Source organism: Lingula anatina, chromosome 9 (genome assembly GCF_051362555.1).
Source record: "Lingula anatina isolate TDL-2025a chromosome 9, LinAna3.0, whole genome shotgun sequence".
Lineage (NCBI taxonomy): Eukaryota > Metazoa > Brachiopoda > Lingulata > Lingulida > Lingulidae > Lingula > Lingula anatina.
This window is the reverse complement of record NC_141775.1, coordinates 19,435,361-19,458,811: the sequence shown is the minus strand read 5'-3', so window position 1 is coordinate 19,458,811 and position 23,451 is coordinate 19,435,361. Positions and strand designations below refer to the sequence as shown.

Below are 23,451 nucleotides of genomic sequence, written 5' to 3'. Positions count from 1 at the left end.
ATATTAATCAGTGTTTTCTCCTCAGCATTGCTAAAAAATAGCACCAATTAATATAATAATAATAATAATAATGTTTCTTATTGGGCGGCTTACAATGGATAATATAACTAAAATCCTTAAAATTACTACAATATTAAAATCTAAAACACTCATCGGAACCATTTAAAATTAACACTACTAAAAACTCAATGTTATATATATATATATATTAAGAGTAATAGAGAGATTTAAAAATGTGGGTCTTTTAATAAGGAAATTACACACAGTTGACAGGCCATTATTGACATGAGGGCCCTGAGTAGCTAATACATGTAAAGATATATACATAAAGCTCAACAATACCTTTCAGCGTCTTCTCTCCCCTGTATACACGGATTTTATCATCGAGGTCCTGGTCAAGTCGGAATACCAACAAGTAGATGATCCGCTCTGAGAGGAACGTTTGGTGCGTGGTGTAGTAGACATCCTGTCCTGCAAAATCCCAAATTGTGACCTGTTTCTCTGGCTCCACATCTTCTCCTCGGGCAATTTTCTCAATTTTTTCCAATAGCTCCTTGTCAATATCATCTAGATGGTCCCTTTCTGCCACTGCAAGGAATACAATAAGCTATGTCCAAACTAACTGATTTTAGCATAATGCATATTGTTATGTATTGCAATGCGTGCATATTTATCCAAATCATCGTATTAATCCCGCAGTATATTGTATAAATATTGTATAAAAATTAATAAATTAGATTGAAAATGCATGTAATAAGTATAATTGGTATCAAGCGCCCGATTGAGTTTTCAGCTGATGTGCCTTCTTCAAGGGGGGGGGGGGGGGGGGGGGGTTGAGAGAGAGAGAGACTAGACCTTAATCTTTATAGACATGCTTTCAATCTAATTTATTTCATTTGTCAGGGACTGTTCATACATCGACATATCGTCAACATTCTTATACAACTCATGTTTTCTTCCCCAGAGGTATGAGATCCACTTTCACCTTTGAAAAGGACTGTACAATAAACAGTGTGGTTAAAATAAAACTTTTTAGCATAAAAAAGTATCATAATTATTGACAAAATTTGAATGTATTTAGTGTCAATTAACTTTGTGAAACAGTTATCAAATAAATTAGAAGCTTTCGTCTGTTTCTGAAGGTTTATCAGCAGTTTGCGCAAAAAAAAAAAAGTTTCTTAAAAATGTATCCTCTCTGATGAATACAAGTGGGTAAGCTCAAAACATAACGGGGTGATAAACACTGAATGTTTTAACATTAATTAAAATCAATTTAAATTGTAAGGTATAGTCAATTTTAATGTAACATTATTAATACAGTTTGATGAAAATAAGAATGCAGGAACTCACATACTTAATCAACAAGCTAAGAACAACTCTCGCAGATTCTGAGCAAAAGACGGAATCTTGTTTTACTACATGTGCACTACTTACCTGCTGCTCTGTCAGGAGAGGCAGGTGATTCCCTGTCATCAGGGGGAGCGGCTGTAGAATAAAGAGAAGAAGAATATCAAACCCCATTCTAGCAGAAAATGACTCAATCTTAAAGTTAACAAAAACATGGCTAAGATAAAGGAATTTCTTTACAAAATTTTTAACTATAACTTTGGGATATTGTATAAATATTGTATAAAAATAAATAAATTACATTGAAAATGCGTCTAATAAGATCAAGTATAATTGGTATCAAGTGCCCAGTCTTCAAGGCACATAAGGTATAATGGCCAACGAAAAACACATAGAAGGTGGAATCCCTTGGCAAAAAGAACAAGGCAGCAAAGCTGTCAAATGTACAGACAAAAAACAGAAAATAAAGATGCAAAAAAAGGTAATTTTGTCAATTTTGAAGCAATTATAAATAATGCTTATAATAGCACTGTCAGTCAACACTGAATTTTAATCTTGCACAACAGGTAACATGGTCAATAACAGGAGCAGACCCAGAGATATTTTCTGACAGTATTACAAAGTATCTATGTTGATCCATCCTTCATTTTGATGGTCTTCCAACAGAAAACAAGAATTTTTAATAATAAAATAAAAGTATCATGGATTTTCAGAAAATGTGACTAGCATGGGTCTTCCAGCCTGTGTCTGTACATAAAAATAATCCTCAGTCATATAAAGACGACTTATTTTACAGAAAATTAAATTGTCGTGTTTGTACCCAGATAAAACAAGACAGCAAATCTGTCAAATGTAGACTTGCCCTTCAAGAAATCGACGGAAAATAGCTCTTTTTCAATTTTGAATGGGCACTGTAGAAAATATATAACAGCTAAAGCTCTCAAATTAAGCACATATGTGTGATATCATGTGAAGAATAAGTTCTGTAAATTTCAATCCAAGCAGTCAAGTACATTTTGAGACAGAATGCTTTAAATGTGCAGCAAACCGTAAAGCTAATCCCTTCAAGATCTTGGCGAAAAACCGGAAGTGCGTCATGACGTCACTCGCTTGTACTTGGAAAGCTGCTGGGTGATTTTCCGATGAGAAATATTTCGTGGCTTATGAAAATGTTCGGAAAATGACCATGCAGATAAGAGAAAATTCACTAATCAAAATTGAAACTGCATAATTACATAGAAAAACATTGTGCATTCCTGACCTCGACTTGTCAGTGTAAACAAAGTGTACTGAACGCATCGCAAGCAAGCACGTCAATGCTGCGTTTGATACTTAAGTATCAGACGCTTCCTTTTACTTGACAACACAGTGTTAACGATGGGCATGACAGGAAAAACAGTGCAAAAAACACACACTTCCAGTTTTCATCGATTTCTTCAAGGCATGGATTTCTTGAAGGGCGAGTCTACAGACAAAATAAATAAATAAATAAATAAATAAATAAAGATGCAAAAAATAGGTTAATTTCTCATTTTGATGCAATAATAAATAATACTTGTAATAGCACGGTCAATCGACACTGAATTTAAGTCATGCACAACAGGTAACATGGTCAATAACAGGAGCGGATCCAAATGTATTTTCTGACAGTATTTTAAAATATCTTTGTTAATCCACCCTCCATTTTAGATGGTCTTCCAACAAAAAAAAATAGATACCCGTCAATGTAAACTTTAAAATCTGACCGTCTTCCTGAAAACCTTGAGGACGATCTCAATCTGCCCTTATGATAAGATTACAGTTTCAGGACCACGAGAGTTTAAATTCACATAATGAAAATCACAATATTTGACATATGAAATCAGTGCATAGAATAATATAATGTTACATAATGCTGAAATATAAAATACCAATACAACTGCTTATGTGGGAAAACAGAAAATGTGCAGAGCTTCTGGTGGAGGGGAGTTAAAAATTGAGTTGAAACCCTCAGTGTTTGAAAAAATTAAAAACAAAACATTCCAGTAAAGCTGCTTTTCAAACAAGCATTAATGTTGGCATTATACAAAATAATTTTTTGAAAACTTATTTGCAAAATTAAACATTTATCTGCATAATTATCACTGCTTCCCTATTATGGACACTGTTATCTGGCAGAAAACTTAACCTATGGGAGTTTACAGGGAATCTCAACATGTGTGTTTTATATAATCTCATTTTATTGCCACCTGAAACTTAATTTAGGCAAGTGACCTTATAGTTCTGAATTTTGCTAGTAGTTACCCAATGGAAGATTAGAGGCTTGTCACCCAAATGTGACTAGCAAAGGTATTCAGGCCCATGAAATATCTAAGTCACAATTTTAAAAAAGCAGAAAATAATAATGCACAAAATAGGAGGCTGTCAGTTCTAATGTAATACAATGCTTAACTGCACAGTCAACCTGAAAATTTAATTATGCACAATAGTATATAACGATGTAAGTAAAAGCATAAGGCTTCAGGCCCATAAGAGTTCAAGCTCACACCAGAATGAGATAAATAAAAATTTCACAAAAAATGCATAATTCGATAAAAAGGATAATTCAAAAGAGCTGGTTTTCTAATTTGAGCTGTTTGTCAATCCTAAGAATCATTTTTTTTTTGTAAATATAAAATAGGTAACAGTTTTCTTTTTATAACGTTATGGTGATAGTGCACAAAGTAGGTTTTTGATGCAATATAACATAATGGGCAACTGTATACCATGAAATTTTAATTATTTTCTATTAAAAACATGGACATTTAGAGAATTTGATTACCACTGGGCTTCATGCCCGTGTGAGTTCTAAGTCCCAGTTTGATGAAAATAAGAAGATAGAAACTCACATAGCTAATCGACAAGCTAAGAAAAACTCTCGAACATCTCTGAGCAATACACGAGAATTTTGTTTTACTACATGTGAACTACTTACCTGCTGCTTTGTCAGGAGAGGCAGGTGATTCACTGTCATCAGGGGGAGCGGCTGTAGAATAAAGAAAAGAATAATATCAAACACCATTCTAACAGAAAAAGACTCAACCTTGAAGTAAACAAAAACGTCTTTAAGGAACATATATGTGGAATGGCCAACGAAAAACACACAGAAGGTGGAATCTCTTGGCAAAAAAGAAGAATAACTACAAATATCTGCTTAAATTGCACCAAGATGAACTATTCGAGACAATCATGTACAATACCTCTATTTGTCAGCATGTTATTAATATTCTCTTCTGAATCTGGTAGGGATTCCTCTAGTGGCGTTTGGTCCAATACTGTTAAGTCCGGCTCACAAAACGTATCTGAATTCTGTACTCCAATTGCCATGTTTTGTGCAAACTGGTCTTTTGGATCATCTGAGAATAGTTGGAAGGATCATACAGGTAGATCAAGGGTTGTATCTAAATGTACCTTTTCTGAGTGTACGTATCAGGCTACACCATTAAAAAATTCAATTCAACATTTAGTAAAATAAAGCATGGTATTTTTACAGAGAATGAAATTATCGTGTTTGTACCCAGTTAAAAATAATCAATGGGCTGTAGTAGTAGATTGTTAAGTGTAATGTATGTCAATTGATTGATAACAATACAAAGGCACCACTTATTTAAGTACTTTTTCACTCAGCCCCTCGTCTACCATACTAAGATAGGGAAGGACACATTTCGACACCCACACATACACTTATTGTGGGTTATGCGGTAAAACTGAAAATGTCTTATCTTCTGTTCTTTGTATTCTTTATAAACAAATTCCATATGTGCCAAATGTTTTCCTATATTCTGCTTACCTTTTCCTCTTATCCAACAGGATCGGCCAGCTTTATGGACAACACACCTATGACGGTATATATTCACGCCAGTTGTATTTGCATCTTCTGCTTTGATATATTCCTCATGGATGAGGCGCTTGGCGAGATGAGTCTTTCCCACACCGTAAGGTCCTACAATAGCTACTCGCTGTCGGTATACTGGAATCTTACCACTTTCACACAATCGGCGAAGCCGTTCATTAAATTCACCTGGTAATACGAATGATATTGCTTCAGATTGACGAAATGACTCATGGAAAATGTCCCGTGAATGATGATGTTTGCGGATGACATTTAATTGTGAGGCGATAGCAGAGAAGAAGCGAAAGAATATCTAAAGAGGTGGAGGGCAAATGGTATTGCATATTAACACCAGAATTTTAAAACAAGGCAGCAAAGCTGTCAAATGTACAGACAAAAAGCAGGAAATAACAAAATAGGCTACTGTCAATTATGATGCAAAAGTACATTATGTTAAACTGCAAATTCAACATCAAATTTTAACTAGACTGCAACTGGCTAAAGCCAGTGGCGGAGGATTCCCCTGCAAAATAGGTGTGAAAATGCTCTTACAAGGTCATGTGAAGGTCATGGGTTAAATTTGACCCTATATTCTGAAAGAGCATGTGCGAATTGGGGGGGGGGGGGTCAACTAAACATCACTTTTAGCCCACTTCAATATTTCTCCATGAAATAGCCAAATGACCTTGAAAATGAGGGTCAAGGTCAAACTTGACATTTGATTTGGGGGTTTTGGGTATATGTTTGGGGTAGTTTACTATAGGATGCTATGACCAAAAAGCAGTGTTTCATGGAGAAACTGCCAAACTCAAGATTTCTGCAATGTCTTAAATATTTAAAAATCTATATTAAAACAAGATAGCACTGTTCTGAAATGTTTTCTTTTCCATTTTTAACAATTTTTAACATAAAACAAAATTAATAGTTTACTGCCATTTTTATATGATCAACTAAGAAAATTGATGAGATGGGAAAAATATCAATAGAGCAGTGTTAAATGTCCAATTTCTTCCATTCTGAGATTCCGAACATAGTGAATGATTGAATCTGACAAACTGCAATGATATGAGTTTATTTCCATTTTTGAAACTTTATTACACAATACACGATAACAAGTTTACCATCGTTTTTACATAATCAACTAATAATGTTGTAAAGATGCAAGAAATGCCAAACAAACACTTTTTCGTATCTTATTAATTAAAATTTGAAACTGTTAACATGCCTAAGAATTAAATCTGAGGAAATGTGAAAAGACAGCATAACTTCTAAAATAATGGCCCTATTATGCTGATTTTTGACTCAACCTGCGTTTTAGCAGGAATGACCACTCCTGTGAATTTAATGACAATTGGCCAATCTGTTTTTCTTATGTTGTGTTTACAGTGTTGCATATATGCTGAAAAGTGAAAAAACAGCATAACTTTTACAATAATGGCCCGGTCATGCTGATTTTCGAACTTGACCTGCATTTTATGAATATTCATCAGCTCTGTAAATATACAGCCAAAAAGTAAAACTGCCTTCCACTTATCGTGTTTACAATGAAAGTGAACGGCGCCGGCGCCAGTGACAGTGACGGAATGTCCAATTTCCTCCATTCTGAGATTCTGAACATAGTGAATGATTGAAGCTGACAAACTGCAATGATATGAGTTTATTTCCATTTTTGAAACTTTATTACACAATACACGATAACAAGTTTACCATCATTTTTACATAATCAACTAATAATGTTGTAAAGATGCAGGAAATGTCAACCAAACACTTTTACGTGTCTTATTAGTTAAATAATGAGACTGTTAACCTGCCTAAGAATTGAATCTGAGGAAATGTGAAAAAACAGCATAACTTCTAAAATAATGGCCCGATTATCCTGATTTTCGAACTTAACCTGCGTTTTAGTAAGATTGACCACTCCTGTGAGTTTAATGACAATTGGCCAATCTGTTTTTCTTATGTTGTGTTTACAGTGTTGCATATATGCTGAAAAGTGAAAAAACAGCATAACTACTAAAATAGTGGCCCGATCATGCCAATTTTTGAACTTGACCTGCATTTAAGTAAAATTGATTACTCCTGTGAGTTTCATGACAACAGGCTTAACGGTTTTCCTTAAAATGTGTTTACAGGGTTGCATATATGCTGAAAAGTGAAAAAAAAAACATTTCAGATCAGTGCTGTCTTGTTTACATTTTGGCATTTTCAAGTTGTGACTTTCAAGTTCCATGGGCCTGAAGACCTTTGCTAGTCAAATTTTTATGCACAGACACAGTAGTGGCCCGATCATGCCAATTTTCGAACTTGACCTGCATTTAAGTAAGATTGATTACTCCTGTGAGTTTCATGACAACAGGCTTAACGGTTTTCCTTAAAATGTGTTTACAGGGTTGCATATATGCTGAAAAGTGAAAAAACAACTTAACTTCTACAATAATGGCCCGATAATGCTGATTTTCAAACTTGACCTGCGTATTATGAATATTCATCAGCTCTGTAAATATAAAGCCAAAAAGTAAAACTGCCCTCCACTTATCGTGTTTACAAGGAAAGTGCACGGCGCCGGCATCGGCGACGGCGACGACAGATACAGGTGATGGCAAGATGTACAGACACATCTGTGTCTGTACATAAAAATTTGACTAGCAAAGGTCTTCAGGCCCATGGAACTTGAAAGTCACAACTTGAAAATGCCAAAATGTAAACAAGACAGCACTGATCTGAAATGTTTTTTTTTTTTCCATTTTTAACAATTTTTAACATAAAACAAAATTAACCGTTTACTGCCATTTTTACATGATCAACTAAGAAAATTGATGAGATGGGAAAAATATCAACAGAGCAGTGTTAAATGTCCAATTTCTTCCATTATGAGATTCTGAACATAGTGAATGATTGAAGCTGACAAACTGCAATGATATGAGTTTATTTCCATTTTTAACACTTTATTACACAATACACAATAACAAGTTAACCATCATTTTTACAAAATCAACTAACAATGTTGTAAAGATGCAGGAAATGCCAAACAAACACTTTTTCGTATCTTATTAGTTTAATAATGAGACTGTTAACATGCCTAAGAATTGAATCTGAGGAAATGTGAAATATATGCTGAAAAGTGAAAAAACAGCATAACTTCTACAATAATGGCCCGATCATGCTGATTTTCGAACTTGACCTGCGTTTTATGAATATTCATCAGCTCTGTAAATATAAAGCCAAAAAGTAAAACTGCCCTCCACTTATCGTGTTTACAAGGAAAGTGCACGGCGCCTGCATCGGCATCGCCATCGGCGACGACAGACGCAGGTGATGGCAATATGTACAGACACATCTGTGTCTGTACATAAAAAGAAAATTGTGTTAGTTGTGACAGAAACATAGTGTTAGCTGTGACAGAAACATTGTGTTAGTTGTGACAGAAACATTGTGTTAGCTGTGACAGAGACATGGTGTTAGCTGTGTCAGAAACATTATGTTAGCTGTGACAGAAACATTATGTTAGCTGTGACAGAAACATGGTGTTAGCTGTGACAGAAACATTGTGTTAGCTGTGACAGAGACATGGTGTTAGCTGTGACAGAAACATTGTGTTAGCTGTGACAGAAACATTGTGTTAGTTGTGACAGAAACATTGTGTTAGTTGTGACAGAGACATTGTGTTAGTTGTGACAGAGACATTGTGTTAGCTGTGACAGAAACATTGTTAGCTGTGACAGAAACATTGTGTTAGTTGTGACAGAAACATTGTGTTAGCTGTGACAAAAACATTGTGTTAGTTGTGACAGAAACATTGTGTTAGTTGTGACAGAAACATTGTGTTAGCTGTGACAGAAACATTGTGTTAGCTGTGACAGAAACATTGTGTTAGTTGTGACAGAAACATTGTGTTAGTTGTGACAGAGACAAGGGTGTGCATGCATATGTATATAGATATGTTTGCCCGCAAGTTCTAAAATATAACATTTCTTATTTTCAATCAATAAAATCTAACATTTATGCCTTACATCAAAGACAGCATAGTATAAGAGAAAGTAACTTCATGTGACTTTGCCAGTGTTATCCAGACATGGGGAAACTGCCTGTCCCACTGGAGATGACCAAATTGAAATGCTACAGGACCTGCAAGATTTTTTAATATCCCAAGTCTTTATGACTAGCTAGGTTTATGTGAAAATACAACATATAATAATCACTAACATGTAAACATAGTCTAACAGAAATAAATTACTTAGTTTGAACTCCGAAGAATGTTGTGAGAACCTTCAGATCTCCTCTTGCGTATGTCCTCTAGACCTTCAGCATCTTAAAAGTTTTTCCCCCATGTCTGGTAACCTACTGCATGTGCTGCAAATCTCCAGGATACTTACCACCGTCACCCACTCCATCGCTCACTTGGAGTGGTGTTTTGTCTTGGTTTGGCATAGGGAGAGCGGCCAGCGTTTTCAGCGCCTTTGAAGCGGCAAAATGGCGAGCAGCCTGGCGCGTGTTGCCCTCACCCATGAATTCTCGGTTGCCCACCTTCAGGGACACGTAGAACACTTTCTGTGCTTTTGGATAATGATATCTGGAATAGAAAGTCTGAATGTTAACTGGTTTCTGGCTCGGTTGTCAATTTGTCTATCAATTTGGCAGTCTTCCACTGCGATATTTTCTCACCCATGCCACTGCTTGACTACAGCTCACTCAATAGTATGAAATAATCTGGCATGGATTTCTGCTTTAGAAAATGATCTTTGCAAATGGATTTCAAATGAAGCACAAAAGCAAGCCTGTATGTGTATTCACATGCCTACCAGGCATTTTGGTTGTAAGAAAATAATGAAAAGAAATACCCTTAAAATGAGAAAAAGGGTTGCCACTTCAGACTGAAAAGCACCCCCCCCCCCCCCCCCCCAAAAAAAAAAATCAATTTTCTTTAGGTTGTTATTTACCTTTGGTTGTACATGTTATTTACCCTTGGTTATACATGTTATTTACCTTTGGTTGTAAATGTTATCTTCCTTTGGTTGTACATGTTATTTACCTTTGGTTGTACATGCCCCTGAAGCCCAAGTTAGGTGGCCCATAGCACGCAGGTCTGGGAGGCTCAATGGGGCGGTACACAGCAGGTTCTCCTCGTTTCATGGCCAGAGCATTCAGTTCCACTGTGGGAGTGATGGTACGGGAGGAAGAAGGATCTTGGGGAAAGAATAACAGAATGATATCATGAAAATGTCCTTTGAAAAGGTGGCAGAATAACATAATAATCTGACATACTGATTAAAAAGAAAAATAAGTCAAGTGAAGTCAGTTATTTTATATTTCATCTTTGGACAGTTTGCTATAGAATAAGTAGTAACAATAAAGAAAAGTTTAAAGGAAAAATATTTGGAAAAAGAAATGAAAATTGTTTCTGTCATCATACTCATAATTCATCTTCATATCAAGATGTCAATGATGAAAAATAATAAGAGGCTCACGTAAGCCCCACCCTCTAATACAATGATTCTTTTTCTAAGCTAGTTAATCAAAATAAAAATATCATCAAAACTGTAACAAAGTTTTTTCAGCATACCACAGACTCCTGTACCGTCCACATACTTTGCTGGTTTAGGCGGAGGATGTTTGTACTGTGTCTTCTCTAACGCAATGTCAGCTGCTGCATGCTGCGCCTTTTTGATGCTGGCGCCATTTGCTGCGTACTCTTCGTCACCTAACTTGAGCTTCACGAAGAAAGTTTTCTTGTGAGCTGGGCCTTGTTCGTCAGTTAATGTGTACTGGTGGAGTATCTAAGGAAAACAAGAAACAAAACCCATAAGTACTTTTATTTTTTTTTCTTTTCCTGGATTTAAAAACAAATATCAATATTAGAAAACATGCAAGTATTCAATTAAAGAAAATATGTACCTGATTTAATATCTAAAAAATTACAATCAAAATTAAATCTTTTTTTTTTAACATAAGAACAAACCTCAGTGTGATTTTTAAAAGATGAAAAGTTTTCCAAAGACTCTCTACTAAATTACATGACAATTCAGGTACCTTATTGTAGCGGGCTAACTCATTGATTAAGCACATTGGGGTTTTCTCTTTTGTGTTTGCCATGGACACTTGACCATCTCCACCTGCCCCAGGTGGCGTTCGGACAGCGGTGGCAGTGGTGGGATCTGACTTTCTGTGGAATACTGGAGCATCTTTAACTGGCACCATCTGTTGGGCCATCACTGCTCCAGCACCACCTGGTGGACAGTGAGAAGAAAAAGAGAAGAGTGCAAATGTGAATTTGAAATGTGCTGTTATTTTGATAAACATAAATCAAAAATTATTTGGTATATGGTCCACTATTTTCCTAATGTGTCCCTTCTTTCCCCCCTCCCTGCAACCTTTCCCCTTCCAATCCTTATACAACTGACATAGTACATGTATATTCCAACCATTCTAACAGAGAAAAATATTTCATGCTTTTGACAAATGCTACAAATAAGTGGTTCATTCATATACCTTCTTTAATTAACTCAACAATTTATTTGAAAGCTTATAAAATAGATAAGAAAAATATAAAGCCTCTAAAAGTTACAGTAATTTTGTCAATTAACTTTTTGGCTTACTTAGCTGTTTACCTTCCCCCCAACCAATGCCACCTCCCCCACCCTCCCTAAGCTCTACCCACACATACCAGGTATAACAGCTGTGGGGATAACTCCGGGTACGGTTATCAGCCCAGGGGTTAATCCAACCCCTGGGGCGGGAGCCATCATCCCCTGGGGTGAGGTCAGCTGCAGCACGGGGGTGGGGGCTGCAGCAGTGCTCACCGCTATACCAGATCCTGACAGATTAAGACAAGGCAGCAAAGCTGTCAAATGTACAGACAAAAAACAGAAAATAAAGATGCAAAATGGGTCATTTTGTCAATTTTGATGCAATAATAAATAATGCTTATAATAACACGGTCAGTTAACACTGATTTTTAATCATGTACAACAGGTAAAATGGTCAATAACAGAAGCAGATCCAGAGATATTTTTTGACAGTATTCCAAAGTATCTTTGTTGATCCATCCTCCACTTTTGATGGTCTTCCAACAAAAAAAAATGATACCAGTCAATGTAAACTTTAAAATCTGACTGTCATCTGAAAGACCCAGAAGACGGCCTCAATCCACCCCTGCAATAAGATTACAGTTTCTGGACCATGAGAGTTCAAATTCACATAATGAAAATCCCAATATTTGAAAAATGTTGACAGTACATAAAATAATATTACATAATGTTTAAAGACATAAAAACCTATGCAACTGCTTATGTGGAAATACAGAAAATCTGAAGAGCTTCAGGTGGATGGGAGTTGAAAATGCCAGTGTTTAGAAAAAAAAATTAAAAAGAAAACACACAAAAAAAATCCAATATAGCTGCTATTCAAACTTTTAATCTTGCTGTATTAACATGATATGAATAATCCCAATGCGTTTGAGGATAATAAGGCACTGTTATTCATCTATAGCATTAATGTTGGCATTACACAATTTTTTTTTCTTTTGTAAACTTATTTGCAATATTAAACAACATTTACCTGCATAATTATCACCAATTCCTTATTATGTGACACAGTTGAGAGAGCTTAACCTATAGGACTTGAATGGGAAATCTTAACGTGTACTTTATGTAATCTTATTTAATGGGCACTTGAAAATCAATTAGGCAAGTAATTTTATAGCTCTGAATTTAGCTAGTGATTATCCCAAGGGACAATTACCACCATTCATAAACAGTAGCCCCATATAGCACTCTATAGAGCTGCATTGCTTCCAAAACAGAAAACAATCACACTGATTTCCAACACAAGCTACTCTTCAGTCCTATGAAATTTTTCAGTAAGTTAGAATATCATAAGTAAAATGGTTTTTCCTTAATGGTCATCCTAGCAGCGATGTCCAAAAAAGTTTTTTTTTTTCATCTTTTATGCAATTTAACATAATGCTTAACAGCACAATGGCCATCAATTTTTAATAATAAAGTAAATGTATCATAGCTATTCAAAAGATGTGACTAGCAATGGTATTCAAGCCAATGGAAGATCAAAGACTAAGTCACACCTTGAAAATGTCCATATATGAAAATTTTAATTGTAACAAAAAACTATATAATTTCCAAGAAAGTTAACTGATATAGCAGGTTTTTCAACTGAAGCTATAATTTAGTGCTATGCTACATTTCTGTAAGTTTGAGAAGAGTAAGTGACTTGGTTTTCCTTTAATGGTCACTATGGAGGCATTGTCTAAAATGGGGTTGTCTTCAATTATGATGCAATATTACATAATGCTTAACAGCATAATGACTATCAATTTTTAATAATAAAATAAAAGTATCATGGATATTCAGAAAATTTGATATGGAAAGGTCTTCAGGGCCATGGAAGTTCAGAGTCACAACTTCAAAATGCCAAAATGTACACAAGAGATAACTGTACTGAAATGAATTTCTTTCCACTTTCAACACTTTTTTTACATATATCAAAAAAATCAATTTACTGTTGTTTTTAAATGATCAACTAAGAAAGTTGTTGACATAGGAAAAATATCAATAGAACAATTTTAAATGTCTAATTTGTTCCATTCTGAGATTCTGAACATGGTGAATGATTGAATCTGACAAACTGTAAAGATATGAGTTTATTTCCATTTTTGACACTTTATTACACAATGCACAATAACAGGTTTACCATCATTTTTATATAATCAACTAGCAATATTGTTAAAATGCAGAAAATGTCAAAAGAACACCTTTACATTACTAATTAGTTCACAAATGAGATTGTTAACATGCCTAAGAATTAAATCCAAGGAAAAAAGACTTATTTACAAAAAAAGGCACAATTTCACCAAAACTGAACTGATCAAGCTAATTTTCGAACCTCATCTGTATTTTAGTAAATCTGATCACCCCTGTGAATTTCAAGATAATTGGCCAATTGATTTTCCTTGAAATGTGTTATCGATGTTGCACATATGCTGAAATTGCGAAAAAACTGCCATTAAATAACTTCCATTAAATTGGCCCGATCAGGCTGATTTTCGAACTTAACCTGCGTATTATGAATATTCATCATTTCAGTAACTTATAAGCCAAAAAGTAAAATGATTTTTTCGATTATCGTGTTATCGGTGTTGCATTTATGCTGAAAAAAATTGAAAAAAAAACAGCATAACTTCCATAAAATTGGCCCGATCATGCTGATTTTCAGCTTGACCTGCATATTATAAATATTCATCAGTTGTGTAAGTTTTAAGCCAAAAAATAAAGCGGTTTTTCACTTTTCATATTATCAGGGTTGCATAAATGCTGAAAAAAGTGAAAAAAAGCATAACTTCCCTAAAAATGACCCGATCATGCTGATTTTCGAACTTGACCGGCGTATTGAAGTCACACCTTGAAAATGCCAATATGTGAAAAATTAAATTTTCACAAACAACTGTTTAATTGCTAGAAAAATTTACCAAACAGACTGTATTGCCTACTGAAGCTGTATTTTAGTCCCATGTTTCTTTCCTGTAAGTTTGACAACAGTAAGTGACATGATTTTCCTTAAATGGTCATCATGGGAGCAGTGCCCAAAATAGGGGTTTCGTCAAATTTTGATGCAATATTACATGTTTAACAGCATAATGACCATCAATTTTTAATAATAGAATATTAGTCACATGAACATTCAGAAAACGTGACTAGCAAAGGTCTGCAGGCTCATGGAACTTCAAAATCACACCCTGAAAATCCCAATATGTGAAAAATTAAATTTTCACAAAAAAACTGTTTAACTGCCAGAATAAATTACCAAACAGACTGCATTGCCTACTGAAGCTATATTTTAGTCCCATGTTTCTTTCCTGTAAGTTTGAGAACAGTGAGTGACATGATTTTCCTTAAATGGTCATCATGGGAGCAGTGCCCAAAATAGGGGTTTCTTCAAATTTTGATGCAATATTACATAATGTTTAACAGCATAATGACCATCAATTTTTAATCATAAAATATTAGTATCATGGATATTCAGAAAATGTGACTAGCAAAGGTCTTCAGGACCATGGAACTTCAAAGTCACATCTTGAAAATGCCAAAATGTAAACAAGACAGCACTTTTCTGAAATGGGTCTAACCAAAAGGTAAAACCGTTTTCCACTTATTGTGTTTACGGTGTTGCATATATGCTGAAAAAAGTGAAAAAAAAGCATAACTTCCCTAAAAATGGCCCGATCATGCTGATTTTCGAATTGACCGGCGTATTATGAATATTCATCAGTTCTGTAAGTTTCAAGCCAAAAGGTAAATCAGTATTCCACTTATCGTGTTTACGGTGTTGCATATATGCTGAAAAAAGTGAAAAAAAAGCATAACTTCCCTAAAAATGGCCTGATCATGCTGATTTTCGAACTTGACCGGCGTATTATGAATATTCATCAGTTCTGTAAGTTTCAAGCCAAAAGGAAAAACAGTATTCCACTTATCGTGTTTACGGTGTTGCATATATGCTGAAAAAGTGAAAAAAAAAGCATAACTTCCCTAAAAATGGCCCGATCATGCTGATTTTCGAACTTGACCGGCGTATTATGAATATTCATCAGTTCTGTAAGTTTCAAGCCAAAAGGTAAAACAGTATTCCACTTATCGTGTTTACGGTGTTGCATATATGCTGAAAAAAGTGAAAAAAAAGCATAACTTCCCTAAAAATGGCCCGATCATGCTGATTTTCGAACTTGACCGGCGTATTATGAATATTCATCAGTTCTGTAACTTTCAAGCCAAAAGGTAAAACAGTATTCCACTTATCGTGTTTGCGACGGCAACGGCAACGGCGACGGCGACGACAGACGCAGATGACGGCTATATGTACAGACACATCTGTGTCTGTACATAAAAACTTATACGGAAACCCATCTCTGATGTATCATGAAAATTTCAACAAAATCCACCCATACTGATTACTTACTGCGTTACTCTGGTGACAAACAAACGGAGGTTAATGCATTACTTGTGCACTAAATCCTTACCATCAATATTATATTTTATTTAAATTCCATTAACATTATGTCTACATGCTCATAAGTAAACACTACCCAGCTGGCAAATTATGTTGTTTTAACATTGAAACAACGTTGAACCATAACGTTGATAATACGTTGCATTAACATTGGATTTGAAAGTTGACTCAACCTCAGATATCAATGTTGCATCAACGTCAGATATCATAATAACATTGTATCAACCCCAGTTGTTAGACAACATTCTTGGATGAAAAGACATTAAAATGACATGAAATGTTTTTATTTTTGGTACAAAACACAGGTACACAATTATAACGTACACTGTAAAAACATCCAAGTGCCTGCTTTGTCTGATATTTTCCACGCATCTAGCTCCTAAGCATGTTTTGCACCTAAGCATGGTACACCCTTTTAGCCTGTATGTGTTTAGTAGTAGGACATGTTTGATGGCTAAATGTATGTAGGGTATTTATGTATGGCCTTTAAGTTAAAATTTCCAAGGTTTATATATATAATAATAATATATAGCCATCAAACATGTCCTACTGCTAAACACATCCAGGCTAATTTCCCGCTGGGTGGGGTTGATATAACATTGGTTTCTGACGTTGATACAACGTTGTTATCTGAGGTTGACACAACTTTCAAATCCAACGTTTATTCAATGTCTACTCAACGTTATGGTTCAACGTTGTTTCAACGTCAAAACAACATAATTTGCCTGCTGGGAAATCTGTGTTAATATTCCTATGAAGCTTTGAAGGAAAAAATTCTTCCTTTGCTTCTCTAGCCTCTTATTAAACCTGGTGTCCAGATTTAATCTAGTGCCCCCAGGTCTGCTGGAGCTGCTCTTTGAAAATAACGCACAGGTAGACTTTTTCCTGAGATAAATATCGCCAGTGAGAGTGCGTTCGATACTCTGAAGACAAAGGCTACAGGAGGGTTAAAGGCCACTTAACACTCCAATTAAGAGGTAAAGGAAGTTCCAGTTAGATGGAAGATTAAGATAGGACTTGTAAAGGTAACAGGCATTGTTTACCTCAGTTCAATAAAAGTATGCATGATGGGGTGTCAGAACAATGGTGTACAATGCGTATACATACAATTGACACAGAGGGTATGTACACACAGGTGACTTTAACTCGCAGAGGATTTTTCATTATATTCAGTGAAAACTACACTAAATTTCTATGAAATAATTCAATATCATGGTTGCCTAAAAAACTGTACGCACAGTGCATCCGTGCCTATGCCTAGTTACGCCCATGCGTTAGATTTTGTACCTGTAGGTGTACATGTTAATTTATTTAGTCGCTGAACATTGACGTTTTATATATTTCCCAAGAAAGTGTATGTAAGGCAGCAAATAAAGAGTTTTTGGGGAAAAGTGACAATATCCTTCATGTGTTACGCTGGTGACAAACAAACAGAGGTGAATAAATTATTTATGAACTTAATTTCTATTATCAATATTATGTTTTCTTTTGCATTCCACTAACAAAATGTGTACTTTTTCATAACTAAACGCTATCTTTGTACACATCTTACCTGCTGCATAAAGTAGAACAAGCAGTAACTTGTTGTAGTTGTCACTGGTGTAGAGTGGGGACAGAGATAACAACAAACATTTCAATTCTGTAAAGCTGGTCTGGAATTCTGTATAGATCTGTGAGACCAGCTCCCGCATAGGAGATGTAAATATTGCGGTATTTCTTCACTCTGCCTATCTGGACTTTTATAGACTTGTCAGTTAATGTTGGATTGTCCCACCTGGCTTTTGGGTTCAGTGTTGTGATATTCTTAACAAGATGACTGTGAGAGTTAGATCCAATTCATTTATGCCACAGTTGTGGAAGGAGTCCCAAAGGGGTACAAAAGCTCCATTTGGCTTACATTCATAACTTTTCGTCTATTCAACTGTAGTAAAGTATGTTTGTTTAACCTTTTGGCCAGCTAGGATATCAAGCAGCCTGCCATCTGCTGGATCAATCAAGCCTAGACAAGTTTTTTGTAACTATGTACTGAGATTCTTTTATTTAAAAAAATTATACATGTATTTTTAACCCACATTTGTAAGAACTTCAGTGTGTGAATGGCAGTTGGAAGGTGTCTTTGTCTCTCATTGTGTTGTAAATGTCCTGTATTATTTTTTGTGAATATATATATAATCAGAATATTAACCTTATTTTTTTAGTTTTTATATTGATCATACTTACCTCTATTTTAGAGATTTTACATCTTTATAATAACTTTATTCAGTATGTAAATAAATTTTAGCTTTAAAAATCCCCTTCTTTTTATTGAAATTGGAACGTCTTACTACTTGTCTTACCACTGCATTTTTCACTTTAAATTTCTTAGAGTCAATAACCAAAGCATGGTACAAATCTTTTGGTTATACCTGTGTACTAACAGTCATTAAAACATTTGAGGCCATATTTATCGACATTAATTGTTGTTTTGAAACCCCTCCCTGGATTTCTTTTCATATTAATCGCTTGTTTAGGATATTGGCCTACGAAAACAAAATTCCTTAGTTTCAAGAACATTTTTAAAAACAAAAATGGCACCTGCCAAATACAGAGTCGTAACAGTCAAAAGCGGGGCTGCTGCAACATTTGTCAATGATCTTCAGAGACTATTTAAAAGAAGAGGTCTCTTCTTTTATGACATTCTGAGTTATTCCCAATTACCTGTACATTAAGTTAAAAATTCATTGACCTAAGTCAGTTGACCCTCATGAACCCCACCAGTCTGACTAGGAACTCCATCAAACAGTTTATTGCCTTGGTGACAGACCAAATAGGCGGTCAGGTTGTACAGTATACCTCCCTGTTGACCTGTTGACATTGCACTAGCAAACAGAAGCACACGAGGGAAACTTTGGAGATACTGCATTGCAAGGAATTTTAAGTTCCTCTTTTTCTGCACAGGTCCAAATTAACACAATGCTGCCAAGAGCTAGGTTTTAAGTGTCTTGTAGACAGGTATAGAATAGCAGACTATTTGAGTATTTCAGTCTTTTATTTTTTATTTTCATGCTATAAGTTTCATGACAACAGGCTTATTGGTTTTCCTTGAAATGTGTTAACGGTGTTGCATATATGCTGAAAAGTGAAAAAATAGCATAACTTCTACAATAATGGCCCGATCATGCTGATTTTCAAACTTGACCCGCGTTTTATGAATATTCATCAGCTCTGTAAATATAAAGCCAAAAAGTAAAACTGTCTTCCACTTATCGTGTTAACGCTGAAAGTGCACAGCGACGACGACAGACGCAGGTGACGGCAATATGTACAGACACATCTGTGTCTGTACATAAAAACGGGGGGGGGGGGGGGATTCAAGTTGAGATTATATGTGACCTAAATCCAAAAGATGGGGACATGGGTCCTTGCTGTCTAGGAGGAGAATAGTGACTTGTATTCGGCGCCAGAACACAGAGCTGGTGGAGGTGTACGAGACGGGTCGGGACTAAAACCAGGAGTACCAACAGCTTACAGGTTGATGGTACTAATAAATGTGTTGACTGCCATTTTAGTGGTAAAACAAAATTTGTTATATTTCTAGGAGTTATTTACAATATTTTTATTAGTAAATATGGACATCATACAAACAGTTATCCCTTAACAACAACACAGAATAATATTACACAATATGACTTATTTGAAAAAGAAAAAAAACAATATTAGCTGATGAATCACAGGGACAGTAACTTCTAACAAGGCAGCAAAGCTGTCAAATGTACAGACAAAAAACAGAAAATAAAGATGCAAAAAAGGTCATTTTGTGAATTTTGATGCAATAATAAATAATGCTTATAATAGCAATGTCAGTCAACACTGAATTTTAATCATGGACAACAGGTAACATGGTCAATAACAGGAGCGGACCCTGAGATATTTTCTGACAGTATTCCAAAGTATCTATGTTGATCCATCCTCCACTTTGATGGTCTTCCAACAGAAAAAAAAATAGATACCAGTCAATATAAACTTAATAACCTGACTGTCTTCCGGAAGACCCAGAAGATGGTCTCAATCCACCCCTTCAATAAGATTGCAGTTTCAGGCCCATGAGAGACCAAAGTCGCACAATGAAAGTCTCAATATTTGAAAAATGATGACAGTGTATAAAATAATATTACATAATGTTTAAAGACATAAAAACAATACAACTGCTTCTGTGGAAATACAGAAAATGTGCAGAGCCTCGAACGGATTTGAGTTAAAAGTCACAAATGCAAGTATTTGAGAAAAAATTATAAAGGAAAACATAACAAAACTAGAAAAGCACTCTGAGAGTGCAGACCTCTGCCAAGGCAGCAATTGTTGATTATTATTATTGATTATTGATTGATAATTGAGCCAGACCACCACCAAAAACTAATTATTGGCCCACTTCTGACAGTTCCTGAAAATTTCAGCGAAATCGGTCAATAACTTTTTGAGTTATGTTGATGACAGACAAACGGTAAAAATATAACCTCCTTGGCAGAGCCTGAGGTAAATATAATTCCAATGATGCTGCTATTCAAACTTTTCATCTTCGTGTTTGATATATATATATATATAATTACCTGCATAATTTACCTCCATAATTATCACTGCTTCCTTCTTATTAATCTAGCAGAGCTTAACCTTTGGGAGTTTACAGGGAGATATCAAAAAGTGTGCTTTATGTAATCTCATTTAATGGCCTATTAATAATCAATTAGGCAAATGAATTTATAACTCAAAACTAAGCTAAGTGATACCCAAGGGAAATTTACAGACTGACCCTCTCAAAGGCCTCTCAGGCCCATAAGTCACATCTTAAGGAAAGCACAAAACAATAATGCACAAAATAGGAGACTACCATTTCTGATGCAATAATACATTATGTTTAACTGCACAGTCAACATCAAATTTTAATTATGCACAACAGGTAACACCGACTAAAGTAAGAGCATAAGGCTTCAGGCCCATCAGAGTTCAAGTTTATACTTAGAAAGTGCCAGAATGAGAAAAATGAAAATTTCACACACAATTGCATAAAGTCAATAATAAATGATAACCCAATTGACCTGGCTTTCTAATTTGAACTGCATGCAAATCCTTAAAATCATACTTGGAAGTTAAAAATGATAATAAGTAACACAGTTTTCTTTTCATAATGTTTGCAGTAGCAGTGCAAAAAGATTGTTGTCAATTTTGATGTAACATTACATAATAAATTGTAGAATAATTATCACCAATTTTTGATTATTGACTATAAATTGCAAGGACATGTAGAAAATTTGATTACCATTCGCCTTCATGTCCATGGGAGCCAAAAAGATAATGAATATCTCACTCAAATGTATAACTTCCAGAAAAAGAAGCCAATTAGACTGCTTTTCCAACTCAGGCTGCATTTTAGTCCAGTGTTTCTTTTTTAAAGGTTTGATAGTCATAAGTAACACAGTTTTCTCATAATGGTCATCATGGCAGCGGCACCAAAAATTGTGTTTTCTTCTATTTTGATGCAACATTACATAATGCTTTACAGCATAATGACCATCAATTTTTTAAGAATAGAATATTAGTAACATGGACATTCAGAAAAAGTGACAAGCAAAGGTCTTCAGGATCGTGGAACTTCAAAGTCACACCTTGAAAATGCCAATAAGTGAAAAATACAATTTTCACAAAAAACTGTTTAATTGCCAGAAAAAAATTACCAAACAAACTGCATTGCCTACAGAAGCTGTACACATGTAATTTAAACCCAAGTTTCTTTCCTGTAAGTTTGAGACAGTAAGTGACATGATTTTCCTTAAATGGTCATCATGGGAGCAGTGCCCAAAATAGGGGTTTCTTCAAATTTTGATGCAACATTACATAATGTTTAACAGCATAATGACCATCAATTTTTAATAATAGAATATTATAATCTTTATTGAGCACTAAAATGCATATATATTACATTTTACAGGCTCTCTACACTAGTCATAACAACTTAGCAACAATTATACATATCTATACAAATACTTATTGAATGTTTACTGGGATGCAGCACAGAATAAAACGACTATTGCTATTGGTGGCTGTGTCGTTTTTTCAAACTTTCAGTTATATAAAGATATAATGTTCTCAAACACGATTCACTTTTTGGACTGAGCAGCCACTGAATTTTTTCATGATCTGTCTTCTGCTCAGGGGGTATCATCAATCTAATTCTTCTGTCACTATGTTCTTCACATTTCAGTAAAAAGTGGATCTCCGTTTCAATTTCATTACAGTGGGGGCACTTGCGATTTTCAGTAGGGGTTTTAGGGGACGTATAGCGGCCACGTTCAATTTCTAATTCGTGGTCACTAATCCGCATTTTTGCAATAGTCTTCATTTCTGATGGTGTGACTTTCATTGACAGGTATTTTTCAGGGGTGTAAGTTTTTTTAAGTAATCTGTATGTCCTGAGTTTACTGTAGTTTTCACTTTGCAAGTCTTTCCAAAATAGTTCCTCAATTTTATTGTTGATAGCATCTCTTAGGTTTTCAAAGTTATCTAGTGTTTCTGTATCAATTTTATGGCCCAGACCCCAGCACTGTATAAATGTTCTTATTGATTCAGACCAACAGGGTCCTTTTTCTTTTTGCTCCTGTTCATAAATGTTTTTGACCAATCTGTTGGAAGGTAGCTCTTTTAGTCTGGCGCTGTATCTCTTTGTCCGTTTTGCAATATCAGAATAGAGTGGAAATCTTCCAAATTCAGCTCTACAGGCATTGTTCATAGCATTTTTTCGTACACCTAGTGCCCATTTGCACATTTTTAGATGTAGTTGTTCAAAAGGAAATTTATTTAGTTTTGTAAGTGACATTTGTTTTTCCTTGAATATTTCTTCAGACCAAACTTCACACCCATATAGTAAGATGGGCTTGATGATTTTGTCAAAAAGTTTTAAGTTGAGTGTGGGAGACGTTATCTTGTTTGAGGACAGGGCTGCTTTAAGAGCAAAAGTTGCTTTTAGAGCCTTTTTCTTTAAATTTTCAATTGCTTTTTTCATTGAACCTGTATTTGTAAAAGTTAAACCCAGATAATTGTACTCTTTTACTGATTCAATGGCTATATTATTTATTGTAAATGTTGTTGCAGAGTCTAATTTTCCTATTTTATTAAATATCATGATCTTGGACTTTTTTTCATTTATGTTTAGTTTCCACTTTTTACAGTAAGCTTGCAGTGCCGTTAGTTTATTTTGAAGACCATCT

General features: G+C 35.0%; 2 protein-coding genes across 9 annotated transcripts in view; both read right to left on the bottom strand.

Annotated features, from left to right (window-relative positions):
• LOC106168600 (uncharacterized) overlaps positions 1 to 23,451 on the bottom strand; it is a 348,468-nt gene that overhangs the window by 58,299 nt on the left and 266,718 nt on the right. The gene's annotated exons all lie outside the window — the stretch shown is intronic.
• Positions 8 to 17,904, bottom strand: LOC147760099 (uncharacterized). The gene is made up of 12 exons (XM_086995530.1): positions 17,766 to 17,904; positions 11,859 to 12,035; positions 11,225 to 11,421; positions 10,758 to 10,971; positions 10,227 to 10,380; positions 9,571 to 9,767; positions 5,156 to 5,386; positions 4,566 to 4,721; positions 4,301 to 4,351; positions 1,435 to 1,485; positions 343 to 588; positions 8 to 30 (listed from the first exon to the last, which is right to left on the bottom strand). Exons 1-12 carry the CDS (start codon positions 17,902 to 17,904, stop codon positions 8 to 10), a joined length of 1,836 nt encoding a protein of 611 aa, XP_086851656.1.